Raw genomic sequence first — 22,876 nt, 5'->3', positions numbered from 1 at the left:
ACAAGTCAAAACAATTTAAATATAAAATACCACAACTAACATAACACCAAATTTTATTTTACATTTCGATATAAATATAAGCCAGAATAATTTAATAACTGCCGTACTCAGAGTGAACAAATTACTTGAACAGTGCATTAATCTCTGAGTAAGACTAATATGTCAGTTGGTTCATATAATTTAAAAAAAATTACTTAACAATAGTTAGACATATCTTATCTCTATAGCTGGTCTCCAGCGAGCCTGTAGGCAGAGTGACCGCGACGTCCACCTTGGAGTGTGAGGTCGGTGATGACGTCACCAGCTCCGCCAGCTGTGAGGAGGAACACTCACTAGAGCGTGACGTCATAGTCCGCGCTGAAAGAGAAGTATGAGGAAAAATATTTTATTTAATTTTTTTTTGTCGTATAGATCTCAGGGATCGGGTATTGATTTAGGCCGTATAAGTAGAAATTGTTTAGTTGTTACAGTTGGTGTAGCAGCTGGATGCGGAGTCGCCGGAGGGGCTGTAGGGCTTCATCTCGTAGTGGTTGCTGCCGACCGAAGACTGCTGCCGGCTGCGGTGGCCGAACGGTGATGCGTAACTAACACACAACATTAATTAGTTTTTACAGTGTGTATGTTGAAAATAAGTTGTCTGTTTTACAATGAACTAAATATAGTTTAATTCTACCCAATATTCTTTAAAAAGTTAAAGATAAATTGACATAGACTGCAGATATTTATCATAACGAAAATTCTTTTAGCGAAATAAGTAAATGAAAAACGAAAATCTTAGTGCCACAAAACGATTTAAATACCAAATTATATGTCCATTGTACAAATGCTAATCCTAAAAAGACTTTATCCTAGAAAGAAATATCAAGTAACACGTATTTTCCTTCAGTATAAAAGAAAATGTGCATATTAAAAAACTTTAAAAATAAGTTATATACGATGTTAGCATATACTACAAGATTCCGGTACAAGAAAAACCGAACGGATACGCTTGCTAATAAACAACTTCACGGTCGAAGCAGAACATACAAACAAACAACGTGTCACATCACAGACTTTATTAATAGCCAGTTATGTCAGATGTCCAGCGTCAAACATGGACACGTTGACTTCAAAAAGAAAACCATAATTTGGTTGTTCCGTTGCAGAAAGATATTTTTTTTTTTCAATTTATTAAAGATCATTTCTCTGTTTTTATATTTATAGAATATATTTTTTTTGTATGTTCTCCGATGCAGAACAAAACAATCTAGTTCGTATTTTAAATAGAAATTAAATAAAAATAAAAAAACCCTACATTCGCAACAATATCTCATACGCAAGTAGGTCGTACTTGCCGCAATATACATTCTCGCTGCGCACAAAATTATTTTTTACTTGTTCTAGAATAACTGTTATTTTGTCGACTAATTAGAACAGGCTCAATTTAAATTGCCCTTAATGTTTGTTCGCATTACTTAAACAATAATCACAGATTCAAATATAACAAACTAGGTGTCGCCCGCGATTCCGTCCGCGCGAAATTAAAGAAAAAATTTACAAATAGGCTATGTTGTATTCTTCTTGACTATGTTCTATGTGCCTAATTTCATTAAGATTCTCGTTCTGATGATACCTTTTAACAATCATCCAATCATCTAAAATTTCACATTTATAATATAAGTAAGATGTGGGCCTATAACATTAAAAAAACATGTATGTATTTATATATTTTCCTCGTATTTTCCTCTAACGAAAGATGGCAAAAAATCAAATGCCATTTCACAAGCAGGTGAATCGAATAAGACATTTTAACTCGTGATAAAAAGTCTTGGTTTGCAGTTTGGTTTGTGGTATAACATAGTGTTTACTGACCTATCTCTAAGCTGAGGCATGTCGTAGTGGTTGTCGGGCCTCTGCATCCAGTACTCGTTGCAGGTCCGCGTGAGATCCGGCGCGGCGTTGCTCTTGTCCCGCCCACTGTACTTCGGCACACCTGGGTGCACTGACATTGTCATTTTAATGAACAACCACTCCAGATCAGATAGTGAAATTGGTTTTATATGTAGAAAGGTTAGCTCCAACTGAGAGATCGGTTCATAGGTCTTACTTCCATAGATAGAGTTGCTTAATGCTTACTAAAATACGTTTCGTAGTCGTTTACTCTTCCTTAGAGACCATTTAAGGATTCTGAGTGCGGCAGTAAGTGTGTACCTGTCCTAGCGGCGGTGTAGCCGGGCCTCGCGGCGCGGTAGCGGCACCACACGTACAACACGGCAGCGCCCGCCGCCAACATGGCGACTGTTATCCCGATACCCACGTACAGTGTCACATTGTTCTTGTATATACCTAAAAATTTATCTATGACTCAAATTACTTCAATATTACTTTTATAATGAGTTGTAAACTTCTCCAAGGAGAGGTCAAAAAGATAAAGACGTTCTTGATATTGTTAATTAATTGAATCGATCTAAAAGTAATCCGAGAGACAATAATAATATATTTATGTTGTTATTTCTTACAATTCAAACAATAACTAGCCACTTACAAAAATAACAAAAATAAAATATTACAAATTTTGAAAAACAATTTGAATATTATTAAAGATAAAGATTATTAAAGATTAAGATTAAAAAATAAGTATTATTCTTTTTTATATTTTTTAGGTAAAGTTAGTTAAGTAACGTGACTCACGCATAGCCGCGGCGCAGAGTCCGTCCCGGCAGGCGGCGTGCTGCGCAGCGGGCCCGGCGCAGCTGCCGGCGCACTGCCGCCGCCGAGACCGCGCGCACTCCGCGCTGCACGCAGACCATGCGCCCCACGAAGACCAACTGTCTAACGATATTAACACGTTAATATCTTAGAGAAACTAACATAGTCGTCGACGAATATATATCTCACTCGAGCCTACCCTAAGCTAGAGTGACTAGGCTTAGGCTAGACTAATCAACCACGATGGCCCAAAGCGGGTCGGTTGACTTCACATACATCTTTAAATTTCATTGCAGGAATATGCAGATTACATCACAATGTTTTCTTTTGTCGTATGAACTTCAGCTAATATAATTATAAAATGCACGTTCAAATAATTGGACTTACTAGTCTGACATCTGGCACAATCCTCATCGCCTTGCGTGGCCTGTCCTCGGCAGTGCGCGCCGCCGTTGGCCGGGGCGGGTTCGCTGCAGGTGCGGCTACGACGCCGACCCGACCCGCATCGGCACGGCGACCATGCAGACCAATCCGACCAACCGCCATTCACTACACAAATGTGTTTACTGAAGTATCACTTCTTACTACCACCCTAATGTCCTCCTTTTTTAAATACCCTATAAGGGTATACCTAATAAGTACCTAACCTAACACATTGCAAATTCTAACAATCGATCAAGTGTTTCAGCTAGTCTTTATTACTTTTCTATCGACATAAAAATATTAGTGGCATCTTGTTTTGGTGCAATTTAAATAATCACAAAAAAACTGACTAGTTAAAACCGCAAGTTAAATACTGCATGGTTTTCTTCGCGTTATATTACACTGTCCCTTCTAACAAAGCATGCGGTGTAAGGATTGAATATTTTATCAGTGGACAGTGACAGGAACACTGCGGCACAGTCAGACACGCGAACGCTGCGGAGTGTAAATCAAAGCGAATGCAGGACGTACTCGTACTTACCATAGACAGACAGCACAGCCACCTCCGACTCACGACGCCCCGCTATGTTTTCTGCTATGCAGCTGTAGTTGGCTATATCCTGCATACGACAAAAACACTACTTTAGTTAATTTTACATTTGATAACAGAATTTTCATGTTGAACCATGTAACGAAAATGGGTTAATTCTCTTGATTATTTACTCACTTGTAGGCCGACTTTAGGCAGTACTAAGGTCTCGTCTGTAGCCTCTATGGTGACGCCGTTCCTCGTCCACTTGATGGTAGCGGGTGGCGCGGCTGGCGGCGGCCCGCAGCGGAACATCACCTGCCGCCCGGCTTCCACTGTCGCCGACTGTGGCTGCTGCGCGAATTGCTTCTTAATATCTGCGCGATAGAGTTCAGTATGTATTGCTTGTAAGGTTATACGTGTGGTGCATAAACATTGTGTAATAAACATATGTTAATATGCTACTCCGTAAAAGCTATAAAAATTGCATAAGCGCAAAGAGTATACCTTCAACGCAATATAAGTTAACTTAATTGCAAACGTATAAAATTACACGGCAACTCATTAAGTTTAATGCTAATTAAGAGGAGTATTAAACATTTTCTTTAAAAGTATAAAAGGAAGTATATTTTGTTTTAGGACCAAAGAAATAAAAAGTATTTTATATCTAGATAGATTGACTTTTCTTTCTTTTTTCAAGCTACTTATCAATTTTGAATAAAAACCCCAAATAAATCACACAATAACCTACTGACTGACATCTAGTTATGACATATTGCATCTTAAAATAAATACTAAGAAGACGATAAAGTCGATTAATATTGAGTGAACATCGAGACGACCCATTTAAGCCGCGCCGCTGCGACTCCACGATGTCGACCTCGCCCGAAACATCCAAAATAAAAGCTAGTGAGCATTTATCAAATGGCAAAGTGCTCGACTTAACGAGCGGAAATAATGTTTCCTCTATTTAATGGTTCCGTTTCATACCGACCCCTCCGAAGACGCGGGATGATAGAGTAAAAAACAACTCGTTAAAAATTATTACATTTTTCCTTTTTTAAAACGCTCACTCAAGAAAAGGTTGAGAATACCGACGCATAACTATACCAGCTCTTATCTGTGCAAGTTAAATTTTACGATTTTCTTGATTTTTTAAGCTTTAATTTTAATCTTTTAAACCGTTTTATTAAACATGGATTTTTTATGCTTTAATTATCTTTATTTTTTGTTTACTGTAATTAAGGAATAAAAATTATAGTTACAATTTGATTATCCACCAAGGGTAGTTATTTAATTAATGAGTTCTTAAACAACTAAAGACAAATATTAAGCACTCCTTAAAATATACAGAAACGAACATTATTAATGTTTAGTAAACGCTTTCTAATAAATTTCAAGAAACAGTCTTGACGCGGATAAATAATTGCTACGTATCTCAATGCTGTGAGTTAATTAGAACATTTTTCGTCGTGACTGTACCGGGATATATATACGGTGACAATGATGGCCTCACTCCCTAAAGCGTGGGGCAACTATTTGTAGACAATGGGACACGCTTAATTGTTTCCAAACCCCATACCTATCGAGCTAAATGAAGAAATGTCAAACAGAAAATTCTAATAGTTTTTAAAATCAAAAATACCTCAACTAAAAAAACTAAGGTGATTAGAAACATTTTTGAAGAATAATATAAAGAAAATTCCCTGTTATCTATGGTACCTACTTAATATCACCCTTTTATGTTTACTTTTTTAAATTTAGAATATAGATTGTATTTTTAAAACAAAACGTATATTATTTCCTTGACTTTTTGCTGGCCAGTTTGTTTTATTTCACTGTATTATTTATTTATTTTATTCATTTCAACAAACTAAATTACATCTTGTGCTTTTCCTTCATTATCATCTATATATATAAAAGAAAGTCGTGTTAGTTACACCATTTATAATTCAAGGACGGCTGAATCGATTTGACTGAAAATTGGTGGGCATGTAGCTTAGAACCAGGAAACGGACATAGGATAATTTTTACCCCGTTTTATTTTTTTTTCCGCGCGGACGGAGTCGCGGGTAAAAGCTAGTTACTCATAAAACGAAATATACATACATACGTTTCCCTTACAAATAAAAAACTATGCATTGTGATACATGAAACGCTTTTTAAATTAAATCAAGAAAACCGGACAGTATTCATGAGAAATGAAGTTAAAGATGGAAACCCGTTGTATAAACTTATTCTCACATTCATTATTGTGTTGCGCTTCATTACTTCGCATTTCTTATACCAACTTTAATGTGTGAAACATGTACGGTTTTTTTCATTAGAAAACTTTGAGATAAGTCTTTTCATAGGAACACAGAAAGCCATCAATTCTAACTTTAAAAACACCTTCCTATTACATGGAACATTCTTAAAACAAGAAGACAAAAAAATTTCCGTTATTCGGTTATTACTTACTTCTAAATATTAGAACTTATTTTTTAAGTAGATTTTCTTAAAAGAAAATCGTTACCAACATACTAAAGTTTTTTTTTGTAACAACCGATAAATAAAATGACATTTATAATACTAAGGGAAGCTTCTCCCGTTACCTGACCAAGTTTGTTGTAGTTAATTCCACGGACAAGAACATGACAATAATTACGCGTTTTACATAAAAAAATAATAAACTACATTCGTGGTTACTCACAGACTGCTAGCGGTACGTAATGATAGAATTAGCATATTGATCCCGCAAGTCGGGAGGCTGTGGCTGAACTCCACAGAGTTAAATATTAAGACATGTCTTTAAATTAATTTGTTACTGAAAAAGCTGCAAGATAACTTATAATTTTATCAATGACTAGTAATAATCTATGTTGATATTTTGCATTATAATAATATCACATCTTCGCGAATATTCCTGTCCCTAAATATAATTTGTAGCATCTTGTTTGGAGACATTTTATTCCCTGTAGTGAAACGTTATTGTTTTATTTGTTATTCGGTATGTACCTATAAATTTGTCATCGAGTGTACAGTCCAAAAATATTAATTAGTTAAAGTGACAGTTAGTAAAATAGACTATTTGTAGTCATGACCGCATTCCATACAATAGCTCGATTCAACGGCAAATGGACATAACATATTTTAATTGTACGAAATTAATACAGACACAGTTTGAAACTGGGACTTGTCAAAATAACAGTCATATGTACTAAATATACGCCTACTCTATATTCAGAATTATAACGTTTAATGTAACTTTCCTCGACGAATTTAAATAGAAATAAATAAATATTACAATGACACTCATATCCGTAAACAAGCAAGTCGCTACATCTTGTAGCTATAAAAAATTACTAATAAAACTTATTGATTTTATGAGACCTCCGTATAAAACCTCACATGTTATAATCCGCCAAACTATATACGCAACAGCGGTTTACAATTCGGACTATTAAACTAAATTCAAAGTAACTCACAAGCAAATTCAATATAGTTTGCCTGGCTCCTTATCCTTCCCCGACTATTCCAGGCGTAGCATTCACAGCTGTAGCGACCGCCGAAGTACTCGTCTAATTCATTCCTGGTCACGTTCAGTTCCGCCTCCACCACACGCACGCCGTTCTGAGGGTCGACGTGCTCCAGCTGTACTGTCTTATCCACTCTGACATCATTACATTTGAAATAAACCTGCAGAGCATTCGCTGCCCTACACAACAGTGTCGCTGGCTTACTTCGTAATACGTAAGAGTTCTTTGGTTCTAGAAGGAAGATTGGTAGACCGTCGATTGTTTCGTCGTTCTCTGGTAGTGGTATGTAATCGTCTTCCTCTACCTCCTGCTTGAAATCAGAGAGGTAAGGGTCGAAGTTGAGTAGACCGTCCGGATGGATGTATTCGGGCCGCGTTTCCTTTTCAGTGGTGTGTTCTGGACCTGTGAACAATGAGTACTTTTTAATAACTTAAAATTACCAAGTTGTTATTTAAAGAAAACTTCAAAAATTCTTTAAAAATTCTTCTCTCTTATTTTCTATGTAAATAAATTAATACATTTTGAGTGCATTTTAAATGAACTAAACTCTATAAACTGTCTCAAATACTAAAATCTCAAGATTAGTACTTATTTATTATACAGGTCCAATGACCATTCACTGATTAGCCTTTTAAAATTACTTAATAAACGATATCCGTTCAAATTGTCTGGCACTAATTGGCATAAATTAATGTTTTATTCCTTCAACTGCCGCAGTTTGACCTTTAAAGGCCTCAATTGCAACTCGACTAAGAGCTTAACGCACCTGTGTTTAAGATAATAATTACAGATAATTACAGCAAAAGCAATGCGTTAAAATGTTGAAAGTTACTGATGACTATAACATATACCATAACCCGACGTTCTTACAGTGAAGGAAAACATCGTGATGCAACCTGCACATATCTGAGAAGAAATCCAATATGTGTGAAGTCAACCCGCACTGGGCCAACGTGGTTGACTATGGCCTAGTCACCCCTAAATTAAGGTAGTCTCCGAGCCTGTGAGGACGTTTAGTGAGCTGATGATGATGATCACATATACATATATCAAACTATATGATGACACGTCTGTGACAAAATGAATCAAATGGAGATGGAAAATTGAATATTTGATACAAGTACGTTGTTGAAAATAGTAAATCCTCTAATCCTAATAATCGTCTAAATATAATTTAAGTGTTTTATACTTTAAAAGAGTCAAATTTTTTAATACAGTTAGATGATATAAGTAGTATTATGTAAATATTGTAACTTTGTAGAAAGGTTAAGACCACCCGGTAGTACGTATGGGCAGGAAACAGTTAACAGAGAATTTAAGAGCGATATCTCTAATGAAGCAAACTGCTCGTAGATTAATATGAATGTCTCCGCCTTACAGCTACATCCGACGATATCTTTCATATGACGAGCGAGATATAACTATTTTTGATTCTTCATCCTTCCTTATAAAATAAAATTTGAAAAAAAAAACAATTGAAATAAATGTAAAGAGATTAAAATATGTCCTATTTGTTTGCAAAAGTTTTCTTAACCATAATTTACGGTTTTCGAACGTAGTCGTAGATTTTCACTTTTAAATTAATATGTACTGTTAATGTGTTTTGATACCAGGTTCTCAGACAATGAAAACGATCACTAAACATTTATCTCACAATGAGATCGTGCGTTTTAAAATCAAACACAATGTTATAAAATCGACCCTTCTTTCTTTAGTTATTTATATATACTACTAAAGATACTCATAATACTACGAGCTAGCTGTCTACTTTCGCCTGTCGCCTTTCTATTAACTTGAAGGATTTCTTTATGAACGTGTTAACAGAAAGATGTTCTGAAATATTTGTGAAAGCATTTACAATTTTTTGAGCTTTTTCATGTGTCAAAATATTAATTTACCATTTGCATGTTAATAAAACTAAAACCAATAATAATTTAATGTTAGCCATGTATTGATGTTTCAGATTCGAATTATTTAGCTAGGCTAAAATAAGATAAACAAGCTGACGCTCGCGAGACCGTGGAATAAAAAATACCTAATAAGTAGCCTATGTGAACCTTCAGATTAGGTTTTACATCTGTGCCAAATTTCATCGAGATCCGTTGAACCATTCCGGAAATACAACAAAAAAACATCCATCTATCCATCAATGAATCTAAACTTTCGCATTTATAATATTAGTAAGAAGTAAGATAGAATACGTGGAGAGATAAATGTTTATGTCCTAAGCAATTCACGATTATGTGCGCATAAAAACCTTTGATTAAATTACGTGGGGGCACTAGGCTATTTAACACCCTTCCTAATGGTCAGGGTTACGACTTACAATCAAATTAAAGGTCTAATAATCTCGGTGAAATGAGAATAGCCCTTGCTTAATCCTGGTTTAAAAGGATCAGGAAATCTGTGACCTTTTAGTACGTAGGTTTGTTTATTTATTTTTACAGTTATTGTATTGTTCATTAATCTTTAGATAAATCCATTAGATGATTTCATAAAGTCTTATTTTTTAATGTAATTGTTTCCTTACCTCCATTTCTAACTTTCCCAATAAACGATACAATCAAAAGAACAGTCGCAAAAACGTTTATTTCAAAGCACATCACTATTAAAAATTCACTTAAAAATGGGATCGAAATTTTCACAAAACTAGTTTTTAGTATTTACATTTGCACTTATGTTATATTCATTAAAATTGTATAATATTTATGTTACAAAAGTACTTCGGCACGTTACATCGCTTTCGAATGCACGGATCATGAAACACACCCTTTCCCTTCGAGCGCCGACGCCAAACTGCCGGTCGGCTTTTATTTTTCTTTACACAACATCGAAAATCAACGCTTGGTTATAGTTATTTCCCTGTGTGTGTCACGGGACGGGAACACATGTCTGATGACTGCCATACGATAATAATGGTATAATTAAGAAGCTTTTTAACTTTAATTAACTGCTTTTACGTTTCATTGTGTTGTGAAAAGAGCGTGTGAAATACGGAGTATTTACTGGAAAAAGTTGAGTTAGTTTAATTCATATAGAGCTAATAAAACTTTGATTGACTCAAGGAGGTAAAAAATTCTTTCCTGCTTTTAATCTACTTAAGTACTTAGAAATAGAACCTCTTACAATATTACTATCGAAAACAAATAGTTAAATAGGTATGACATTTTTTATTTAGACAATTATTTTTTAAGTGCAATGATTGTCAGCCAATTATAAATTTCAATAAAAAAACAAAGTAATTTAATTTTAACAAATTTTGCGTAAATTATTAAATTCACGCTGTTACTACTAGTGACATCTCCTATCATGTATAGAGGTTAAAATATAAAATGTGGCATTATTTGTTTACTAGTTCAACAGATGTCGTTGTTGACACCTAATGGCACACAGTACTCTATAACTGAGATAGATGGCGTGAATGCAAAAACAACTAGAGCCATCTAGTAATGAAATGCAGAACTGTTTCATGGTAATTCCAAGTTGCATTTCAATCCAACAACAGATAGCTCTGAACGTTAACGACCTTACAGTACAATTTTTTTGTGTTATCCAATAGATGTCAGCTTTTGCAAAATTGCTGAGAATCGCCGATAAGTAACCAAATAAGACGTCACAAGTGGTCTTGGGTTGGCCACACTTTCTTCGGGATCCTACTCACATCTTTTGGGAAACTCTGGAGTGGGATTCCACTATCACCAAAGAATCGTGCTCGGCCGAAAAAATCGAGTCGGCGGATATGAAACGAGCCGATAATGGGATAGATTAGTTTAACAAAATAAGGGTTGTGTAAAAAAGATGAACTAGTAGCATAATTAGCTCATTTTACTTAATTTAAAAGTGATTCGTCTTTTGCTTTGAAGTAGATTTTATCTTTTATGCTTGATTTTTCTGTGATATTTATTTTATTTTTTTATTTATGCATTCAGCATTTACAAACAGATAGACAAAATTCTACATTCGACTAAAGAAAACAAAAGAACGGAATATATCTATAAGTATATATCTATATTCGTTTGTTAAAAAAGATTCAGAAGAGTGAAGTTTGAACGAAAAATAAAACGAACATTAGAATACTATTTGACAAACTCAAACACATCGGAAATTTTTACAATTTTCATTGATTGCAACCTTTAAAGGCTCATTATACATGAAAATCTCCAGCGGAAAGGCGAGCCGACCCGACAAATTTGAATTTCCGTACCTCTAGTGTGAAAGAGATGCAATAACACTTTTTACGAGACACAGGAAAGAGATGGTTGGATAACAAAATAGTAAGGATGATTTCACACTTATGTTAATGATATAAGAAGTACTTAAAAAAATAACAACTTGGGTCAAAATTAAGTTGGGTCAAAGTTATAAATAAAAATCAGGTAATAAATACCTGATTTTTATTTATAACACTATAAGGCAAAAGATTTTTCTTATATGATAAGGTAGCACACGAGCAAGCAAAACCAACCTGAATTCGCCGAAACGACGAAGCGACCGCTGCACAACATCTGCAATTACAGATGCGTTGCCTACCCTACATTCTTCCCTTTCCCATCCTCTCCTTACAAGAAAAAAGGTGGGAAAGGAAAGGGGACTAAAATTAGGCCTCCGACACGTACTGTCATTAGGCGAAACGCGAAATTGCTTCCACTTTACGCCTGTCTTTTTTGTGGTCGTGGTATCACACTGCGCGAGCCGACCCATTCGTGAAACTTATGTTGTTGCTTACGTCTACCACTGTTAAGATAGATGTTTAAGAAACTTGATTAAGAACAATTTACTTAGTTATAAAAATTAATATTATAAACATGTATCTAAAACTTTGAATAAGAATTAAAAATTTCCTTATCAATCTATGGTCACGGTAAAACTGTCCCAAAAACTCCGACGCAAGAACTCGGACAAATATGCAGTCAGCAAACTACACACAAAGACTTACACAAAATGTACACATAACGCCGCCTTAGAAATTGAAGTGACGATTTAGGCTACTTACATATTTTGCACCATCAAAAGGAATCGTTCGATTCAGAATAATTTTGAATGGAAAATAGAAAATACGCTTTGACGCGAAATGCCTTTTGTACAATCAATATTCAATGTTGGCTCTCAGGAACTCCATCTTCGAATTCTAAATCTATCATTCCATCGTTACAAACGAAGTGGCTGTGTTAAGTTTTATATTACAACACTTTAGTCACAGACACCCACGGTTAGAAGTTACGAGTGAAACTGACAAAACTTAAAACATCGTAGCTACGAATGCTCACTTTATTTATATGTGTGCCATTAAACAATATCTATTTTGTTCTTAAAACTGTTTGTATTTTATTGTCTCCCATAAATAAAAGGACAAACACCTGATAAGTAATTGATGTGGTTAGTCAGACCGCTTGAAATGTACAAACTTGAGCAAATCTGTATTACGAAGGATGCGGGGTGCGGTCTGCGGGCGGAACTAACGTGCGGACACTTACCAAAAGCGGATCCGTAGCCGCTGACCACAAGAAAGACATTTACACTACATGACAAAAATACTAAGCATTTTTTAAAATTGAATGGATAACTATATCACTATTTAATTTTTCTTTAAGCTATTATTGTTGTACTGAAAATTAATTACAGAAAATGTAAAGAAAACATTAATTCAATATGACCGTGCGCAGAAATAACATCTCTTTGAATTTGACCTGATTTCTTCGCCAAGTCAGTGTTATCGTTAACAAAGTCAGTCTTCGTTTATTTAAAGTTGTCTGTCCTAATCGTGTGTTGTAAAAGTCCTCAATCGCATTAATAGCCTCTGCACGTGCCGCAAACGAGCGTCGACGTTGGAATCTTCTCGTTGAATTGTTCGAAGCTTGGACTTAGTGGAGCTGACCGTTGCCTGGAGATAAACTGCTTGCATAATGCTCATTGCCTACTTCACATTCTCGAGGCCCGTAGTACCCAGAATTAGCCAAGGCGTCGAGTGCTCTCCAGTTAAGATGTCTCTAATATAGCATTAGTACATTTAATTCCTGTAAATCTTTTTGCTATCTTGGTTTTGTTGTTACAATACTTGGAATACGATGCTTTGTTTTCTTTTTATATACTTACTAGCTGTCACCCGCGACTCCGTTCGCGCGCAGTTAAAAATACTTAATAGGGCTATGAAAAATAGATAGTAGCCGATTCTCAGACCTACTGAATACGCATATAAAATTTGGTAAAAATCGGTAAAGCCGTTTCGGAGGAGTACGGTAACTAACATTGTGACATGGAAATTTTATATATTAGATGGAAAAAGATATCACGCTTCGGTATGAATAAGATATTTTAACTATTGGTTATTTACTTTATTTATATAGAATGAATAAGTATATAATATATTCATAAATGCTATTTGTTAGAAACTTCATTGACCGTATCTCGATTAATAGGCAATAATATATTATAATGTTAATATAATTTTGTATTATAAGCCTTTGTAGAATTTGTGCCACTCGACCTGCCAGCAATATCATCAAACTTGAACCCCGGCACAAGTGTTCCATTCTCACAACTAACAAACAAACTTATCAATTATAACATTTTTTTACCGAAGAATTAAAACCTTTATCTGATTATCTGTTATCGAAATATAAAATAAAATAATTTTCCTCCCCGTGGTAAGCGGATTCGTTTTACGCTGCAACGAGTTTGTATGAAGTGTTATTTTTTTTTAATCTGGTAGATATTTTTTTGTGTGTTGATCTATGACATGGGCTCGGTGTACAGTCTAGTTGTGATAACTTTTTATCAAAAAGGTATTTCAAATATTTTTTATCTTAAACCATTCAACTAAGGAACTGATTTAAAGGTCAGTAAGTAACATTTGAGTCTATTCTAATGGTCGGCGTAAAGCTAGAGTTTACATAAAAAACAATATCAAAAATATTTAATTAAATAAATGTGAAATGAATACGAACAATATATAGAATTGAAAATTCCATCCAGTAGCTAGATTTGAAATTGAATTATAAGGGTGGTGTTCCATGGCGATTGTTTGTGTTGGAGGCGTAACATTGCTTATAAGCCACGGCTCTAATCCGCGAGAGTTCGCCTGCCTACCCTTTAACCAATACGTGACCGCTTGTATTACGGACATGGATGTGAAAAACTTTGGACGTGTAATTAGTGAGCAGAGTTTACTCTATTTCTCACATTTTTGGAACGAAGTTCCTTATCGCGCGTTGTGAAAGGGGGCTAGACGGAAAAAATTCTTACGAAAAGTTGTCACGACACTTTTTGCTATAGTAACCATGGCAACGACGTTACAATATATAACGAAAATTCATAGAAATAAAATGTACTTCTTGTGAAGACTTAAGTTTTTTATTCATAGAATAAACATTGGTTCCTTCACTAATTAATCGAAAGGAACTTCGTTCCATCCGGGTGTCCCTTGACACCTCTCAAGTTTTTTATTAGTCGATCAAATAAGCCTACACACATTTTTAAACAATGTTTAATTTTTTTCCATTTATCTATATTACTAGTGCAAAGATTACAAGCTAGTTAAAGTTATTAATTACATCCTTAGACACTTCGTGGGGAAATACTGAATGATAATACTCTCGTTAAAATCAGTCTAACTATTTAAGTAACAATGCAATTAACTTTACACCTGCACTTTCGTGTCAGTTGGATATAAATGTTAGTCGGTATTTAATAGTGGCAAATATACCTCCTCCATCAGCTACTACATCTAAGACATCGTCCCGGCTTGTCTCGTGTCTCCCGCAATCGGCTCAGAGCTCAGCGTTCCGGAAAATTGTATTTGACGTGCGCTCGGACCGCAGTCGGGCAACTGCGGGGCTCGAGGGGAGGGGGGAAATTAACGCGGCTTAAGACAAAATCCCCGTGTTATGATACACCGGCGTCGCTCGAGCGATGATCGCTTTGAGTATGCTACGGGATTTATGATGGAGTTCTGACGGCGCGCAGGTGTTTTTTATCTGTGCTTTGTATAATGAATTTTGGTATTCGAATTATGTGGTACGTTTGATTTGATAACATGGTATTTTAAGAGCACCTTAGATACAAGCGTTTAAAAACTATCACCTTCGATAGTACTATTCACTAGATGTTTTTTGCGTAATAAACTTATTGTAATTACTTCTTTAATAGAGATACCACAGATGAAACAACTTCTTTATTAAGTATCTGTTGTTTTTGTTGCAGAAACTGCTGATACTTAAACCACATAGATAATATATTTCATGCACCCTGACTGTATCCAGTTTTGGTAACATTTTCTAGTTGAAAGGGTCCCCTTCATGATCGTAATTGACTTAAGCCGTCCGGCGTGTGCTTTTAGTTTTTACAATCAATAGTTGTCACCCTTATTCTTGTAACACTGCTCTGGTATCTACAGACGACTAACAAAACTGTCTTTTATAAAATTATTCATAGATTTTTCAAGACCTTGAAATTGGGTTTTTTCATGACTATCAAAAACTGGCACACTAGGGCAAATTTGACGACGTAAAGATAATTGCCTTAAGCGTTTTAGACATATTCTTTGAAAACAAATGCATTCGAATCAACAGCCCGTCGTTAAACGAAAATGAGTGCTTTAAATGTACAGTAATAAAAAAAGAATCTTTTAAATACTATATCTGTCCAGCAACCCTTCTCTGTGTACAGTCTGCAGCGTAAATCTCATGGGGATATATAAAAAGTGACGTAAAACGTCGCTCTCATTCGCAGCGAGAGAAAATCATATTCTGTTAAACTCGTTATGTGCCCGAGCCTTGTCGCGCTGACCCAGCAACGACGGTCCTAGTGTGGATACGACCTACAAAATTTCTAACTACAAGTACCGTAAGTATCCATTGCCGCAATACCTGTATGAAAAAAGATTCTTATCTCAATGTTTTCAAAAATAACGAGAGGAAGAACAATGTCGCAATTATCAAGTGAGAAATTTTACAGGACTAGGTGATATAACTAGGAATTTAAGTTAATTTAATAAAATGTATACATTATGAGTTCCGTTCCAAATGTCCAAACCACTACTGTGTACTGAATACGTTGAGTGTAGAGGTTTTCAACTGTGATTTTACGGAACATTTTGTTATAATTTGCTTAGTTTCTGTTCTATACCAAGATACTTATACATATTTGACAATATTTTTAACTACAATGAATAAATTTATTATTTAATAAAGGATATTCCACTCTATGACCTACACAGCTACTTTGCTGTGAAAGCAATACTGTATTGAGTTTTTAGCGGTCGCAGGACTCAACTGTCGTCCGATAACGAAAAATATTGGGTTCCGAACCTTTTTACACGCGAATGTGTGAGTACATTGATTGAACTGTGTGTTTTGATATCGTTTATTTTTACTGGAAAATTTGGCAAGGTCACTTGCTTTGGTTAGCAAGTTCTAATATAACTGACCAAGTACTAAGATCTCTACGCTTTTATACACATTTTAAAATATTTAAAAAACACAAACAATATTTTTCGAAGTCATAAATAGCGAATATCGTAATTAATAGCATTGTACCCACTTGAAGAGCAATATTCTCACAGGAAAGCAGCAGCCAGCCGCCGCGCACCAGCTGGCGGCCTGCCGAGACTCTAATGAAGGAAACAATCGGAATCACTTAAAAAACCACCGATCCGATGTCTCTAAAGTGTTTCTTATTGTTTTGACCACTTCCTACGTCAAGTGGCGATCGTGTGGCGTATAGAAAACTTTACTAAATTACGTCTGCAGTTAATTAACATTATCATCTACCTTATTACGACGAAGTAAGGTCTATTTTGAATGAATGCGAGTGCAGAAAAGTTTGGGGGTTGTAAGTGGTTATTGAAAGCAAAATGATTTATAAAGCGCACTAGAAATATTGTTGGAGAGGTCGTACGATCGCGGGAATATAGATTTTGAAATTAATATCATGTTTTATAACCACTCGGTGCGTTGTTCGATTGGCATTCGAATAATCTTATTATTTAATGTTGAAATTAGATGTTGCACAGAAGAATTCTTAGAAAAAGGTTTTGATTTAAATTTTGTCGAAAAATCGTGCATGTAAGATGTGCATTCTTAATCTGTAGATAGCATTTATTTTCTTTAACTGTCACAAATTAAAGCGAACGCTCTTATTTAAAGGATAACATAAACTTAATCTTTCTAGAATTTCGGCAATGACTACGTAATTCTAAACCATATTTTCATACGGTAATGTGCCAGAAGATATTGCATTCGGTTCTTAACACTTAGGTACAGACGCCATGTTGGTCGCCATTTTTCCTACGAGTTTAGCGCTATCTCCCCGCGCCGCACTCTGACCGACATATTCTAAGGAGCTAGCGTCATTGAGCAATTTAACAGCAATGTTGTTGAGTCGAATATGTAAATCAGAAAGAAAGCTACAAACGAGAAAATTTCGAAACTACTAGTTTATGAGGTTAAAAGCCACAAAGTACTGGAATGGCGGCCACGTACAGGTCGACGCAGCGTGGGCAGGCCTCAAGATGGGCCGATGATCTGGTCAAGGTTGCGGGAGTGTCATGGATGCGGGTTGCACAGGACTGATCATCGTTGCGATCTTTGGGGGAGGCCTATGCCCAGCAGTGGGCGTTACGAGGCTGAATGGAAGTGAAGCAGAACACCATAGTCTGTGCAGATTCAAGTACTTACTTATCTGAATGTCTGTAGCTGAAAACTTTATGTTAACCGATGGATCATGGGTAATGTACCAACGGTCCAATGCACCAACATACAAGTTCATTCGGCTAACTCTGTTGTCTATTTTTTTTTACTGAGCGACTCTACGAAGATTTTATTCCAAGGAAAACAATATATTTTTACGATTCCAGCACCATCTCGCATCTCGAGCAATCCGATGAGTTGTGTGTCGCAGCGCGGGCGACGTATGCTGTTCTATATTCAAATTGAATGGCTTCCCGAACGAGCGCCATTTTGTCATCGTGACGCAAGCCGCCAAAATGGCCGACGCTAAGAAGCTTTGCGAAATGTGTTCAGCTCGGTTAAAATATGCTTTTAATATTTTGATATGTTTTAAATTCATTTTATAACCTTTCATAAGCGGTATCTATTTAGGATAAATGTTTTGTTTGATGAAGAGGCTGGTCGGTATATTAACTATAAAAAATGCAACATTACAAGTGTTTGAAATACTTACAACACCAGTTACTGTCAGCGAATTATTAGTAATATAAATGAAGCCAATAAACAGAGCCGCGTTTACGAGCACCCCTCATAGAAATATAAGCACCAGTTAAGGACTTTGCATTTGATACCATGCAACTTCAACTTTGCACTTAACCCCATGCTAACATGACATTATATTATAAATAGTGTATAGTACTTCTGTGTAGTTTATAGTACAGATTAAATTTACCTAATCTATAAAAAATCAATGTAGCAATATAATAATTTTCTTTCCATTTAATTTATTGCTATTTTTGGTAATCTCTTTTGCATCAATTACGACGTCCGCAATCCGAGTATTTTGTTCTTTGAACAATAGACCTTTACTTAAGGCCGAGGCTTCATTAGGGTTGTAAGCGTTAATGTTAATCTTACTAGTAATAAATTTAATACAAACACGATGATTTACGCTTTATATATATTCACATTAGGTACAGCTCGTACTAAGTTTCATTTTTATATATTTACTTATTTTATATTACAGACAGATAGACGGATAAAAATTAAAAAATTGTTATACGTTTCCTTGTTAGAAATATGTAGTCCCAATAGAACTTAATAATTTTATAAGAGAATTAAAATACATTACCAAAAATAAATCATTTTATTTGACAGAGTTATAAAACAGCAACCCTATGCAGGGCTGGTTCCACAATGCCTGCTGCCCGTTGCATATAGTTATCTATTTAAACCTGGATTAGCACTCGATAACCCGTGATTAATGGCGACACCGACGAACGAGAAGTACCGTTGGCAAAAAAAAATATGTAACAAATAATCTTAACTCAATTTGAAATTCAATGTTACGTAACTGGTATTTTGACGATATCATGTGTGAACTTTTCATTCATACTTTAAATTTAATTAAATAAATAAAAAAAGGTTTTGTAAAAATAACACATACAGTGATAGCATTAAGTAAACATAGATTGTATTCATATTACCTACACCACAAAACAGGCTATGCTTTTATTTAACTGAGAGATAAATAAAGAAAGTCTTTAAAAATAATAAAAAAACTTGTGAGCCGTCATGGGACGCCTGGCAGATGTGAAACATCGTGTCTGTACAAGTAATATGTATAAAATATTAAATATTATAATTAAATGATAATGATAATAATGATGATATTGATAATAATAATAATGTAAACCTTAGTATAGCTTGGCGACCCGTCGCCACGGCAAGCGTCGCCAACCCAACAATTCGGTTTACAAGTGATCCTATAGATGTTTCACATCAAAAGTCTAAGTTTTGTTTAATCAATTGCGATACAGTATATTAAGAACTTAATTTGCAGACTGTAGGGGGCACGCGGGCGTATTCGACGCGAAGTGTGTAAGGTGGCGCTTGCGGGGAGCAGATAGTGCGGACCGTCCGCAAAAGCGCGGATTATCCGTGGACCCATATATCCTGCGCTGCTGACGGTCCCTGAATGTCCGACTTTTATCAAGGAAGAACAAATTGTTTCTGGCTGTTATTAGGTCTGTTGTTAATTTAACAAAAAAAAGTTTAGTAAGCTACCTAAGTTTTATTTTTATTTTTTTGCTATTGCTTTATAAGTTTTGTTTTAAATATTATATGTAAAATTTTCAGCTCTATCTCAGTTCTATTTATTGTACGTAGAACCGTAGATATAATTCTACTTAATCCCAGATTGAATCTAGTTACACGCGGCATGCTACAGCATGCATAACTCTCGCATATGTAGATTTGAACTATACAGGCTGCTCTAAAATTACAAAACACATTTTTTTGAGACAATATGTTTTGCATACATACGCAAGTGATATCCATTTTAAGTTATCTCTGCTTAACCAAACGTTTCTGAAGGTTTGGTCATTGCCATCTCACTTCCTTCGTGGCAACTGAAATGATTAGGAATATGAATTAAAATGTTCAGGCAAGTGTATCGCCTGAAGAATTACTACTACACCACAATATTTCTACCAACCGATTTCATAGTGTGAAAACTGTCACAAGTTAAAAGAAACATCCTGTATTCATGAATCAAGATAGTCCAGTTCCAGCAGGATTATGTAAATGTTATAAGACGGTGGGAGCCACATGTCCTGCGGCACGTGACGGTCTTCCCGTGATCTGTCTCACCTCGTACAATACATTCGGTATCCCATAATTATTTGACAATATTATACACTAATGTTTAAAAGGATTAAATTCGATTACATTGAATTAAATTTTTCGTACAAAGCGGCTTAAAACCTAGTCTAGTAAAAGAAAACACATTAAACTGTCGATCGCAGAATTCGGCGCATATTGAAAAACGAGCAATTTTTAATAAATCGCCGCCAACATTCCCCATTACGACCAAAAGTACCTTATTTCATTACGACAGCCGTTCCATTAGTAGATACGCCAAATTCTATTAAACTCTTTTTTTTGTAAAAGCATCGCTTCAGTCCGATTCTTTTAACTTGAGAATACATTTAAACGCAACTCTATTGTAAGGGAATAAGGTTTGAAATACGATTAAAGTTTTAATTTGAGCATTTGATGATTTTTGAAATTCGCGCGGGGAACGATTCGAAAGGGTGTACGATTCTAAATTTAAATTTATGTTTTGTAAGATTTGATCGCGTTTAGCGGCGTGCGCCATTTTGAACGAAGCGATAGAATTTTTTACTAATGATTTATATACAATTTAGGGGTTGTAATGATTCAGAGAGATTTATTTTAAACTTCAAAACAATAACATCCATTGAGCAAGATTGATACGATGTTTATACATTAATTACAGCTTCATTTTATAATAAACTAAGTTACTATTACGTTAACCACTGTCAGTGCTAGTTTAATTATGATTAATACTAGCAAAGAACATTTACCTAACTATAAAATATCCTTTTAACAAACAGAAAAACTATCAGTTAAAAAAGCTTTAACTGTCGTCGAGTACGTTTTAAAAGTTTTCCGCAAAACGAACAGTTGTTACCACTATAAGTTGGAATAATAAAATCGTTTGTGCACTCCATTTCCTCGTATTCGCAATTTATAGTTTTAGAATCGATTGAAATTCGATTTCATATCATATGAATGGAGTTTGAACAAATGGTATGAGTGACCGACCACGATGTGTGGGGCCAGTAATATTATTTGTTTTTTTCTTATTCATGATTCCTTTGTTATGTTTATTAAATTATACCAGTATGTTACATGTGATTGTGAACAGCCTATATATGCCTTTCAACGGCATATATAGCATGTTCTGTCACAATGATAAATGTCTTAAACACAGTACTTATATTCATTTAATCTATGTTCAGTATATGAAATCTGAACTAGCACTACCAATTTAAGATGTCAGTTGATCAGTCAGATGTCTCAGTTATATGATTAAATTACCTTTATAATATAAAACTTTCAATTTCCATGTAATAAGCTTACAATGTCAATTCTTGAAAATATTTTCCACAAAGGTAAAAAAGTCAAGAGAAAGCAATTAGGCAGATCGAGAAAAAACATCTCGAGCGTGGTATCTTAATCCGTGCATATACCAACTGTCAAGTCCTGAGAGAAAAGCCGGAGAAAAAACGCTTATCATGATCTCCCGACACCCGAACAAAAGGGGGACGGATATTTAGCATAATGAGTGACGTCTCTACAACGTTTAGGGGAACAGGGATGGCTGAATATAGAATTGTAAACGCAAGAAAGGGACAGACGAAGTTTACAGAGGACAATATCACAATCTTGTTTCTAGGCCATTTCCTTTAATTAGTGGTAGAGGACAGCAGTCGATTTATTTCGGCCGTTATGGCCGAGATAGACAGTCAAATGCTGCGCCGTCCATTGTACTGGTAAGGGTTGCCGCTTTGTGTAATGCCTTTGTTACTAAAATCTCCTTAAATTGGAGCAGTTAAATTACGTCGTCTTAGATATTCTATTGTTTTTTTCAATATTTCGAGGTTATTTGTACACATTTTCTATTTTGATTTACGTAAATGTCAAATTTCAGTACCAAAAAAATTCAATTATTTATTTTTGGGTACTAAACGAAACTGGTTTTTTTTAAAATGTTTCAGCTGTACTTATCTTAAGAGAGACTATTTTCATGGTGTTCTAAATTGTAAAATATTAAAGTTTAATTTTTCATGAACAATTTATTTAAAACTTAAAAGATAGTCAATAGACTTGTTACCTTTAAATGAACCCTTTATAAATGTGTAACGGACAATAAACGCGACAAGGGTTGCGACCCTACTCTAGTGAAATATTAGCCACAGAGTAGTAATACAGTTTTATGAGCTATATGTTGTTTCCGCTGATGTTTTCACGTTGTAATAAATTGACATCACCACTTTTTAAAACTACACGACAATTTTTTAGAATCCATTTTAAAAATATTGGTGGAAATTGTTATTTTAAACAAAGCCGATCATGAATTACATTAAGAAGTGAATTTTTTCAATAATAACCTTCATTAATTTTTATAATTCCAGATTGAGTGTGGATTTTTTTTTCAAAGTTCATTGATTGAAAATAATCGTGTT

At 35.0% G+C, this 22,876-nt stretch overlaps 1 protein-coding gene across 2 annotated transcripts; it reads right to left on the bottom strand.

The window, feature by feature from the left end:
- Nucleotides 1–80: 80 nt before the first annotated feature.
- On the bottom strand, nucleotides 81–9,935 carry LOC106710957 (netrin receptor unc-5). 2 transcript variants are annotated; one of them, XM_045678350.1, is made up of 10 exons: nucleotides 9,689–9,935; nucleotides 7,108–7,560; nucleotides 3,839–4,017; nucleotides 3,653–3,731; nucleotides 3,076–3,237; nucleotides 2,671–2,811; nucleotides 2,191–2,325; nucleotides 1,852–1,981; nucleotides 469–584; nucleotides 81–357 (listed from the first exon to the last, which is right to left on the bottom strand). In XM_045678350.1, exons 1-10 carry the CDS (start codon nucleotides 9,759–9,761, stop codon nucleotides 191–193), a joined length of 1,635 nt encoding a protein of 544 aa, XP_045534306.1. In that variant the 5' UTR covers nucleotides 9,762–9,935; the 3' UTR covers nucleotides 81–190. The 2 variants fall into 2 exon arrangements, with proteins under 2 accessions (XP_045534306.1, XP_014358636.2); XM_014503150.2 differs by having other exon boundaries at nucleotides 1,852–1,972.
- Between the last annotated feature and the right edge of the window lie 12,941 nt (nucleotides 9,936–22,876).

Source organism: Papilio machaon, chromosome 6 (genome assembly GCF_912999745.1).
Source record: "Papilio machaon chromosome 6, ilPapMach1.1, whole genome shotgun sequence".
Lineage (NCBI taxonomy): Eukaryota > Metazoa > Arthropoda > Insecta > Lepidoptera > Papilionidae > Papilio > Papilio machaon.
This window is presented reverse-complemented; position numbering and strand designations above follow the sequence as displayed.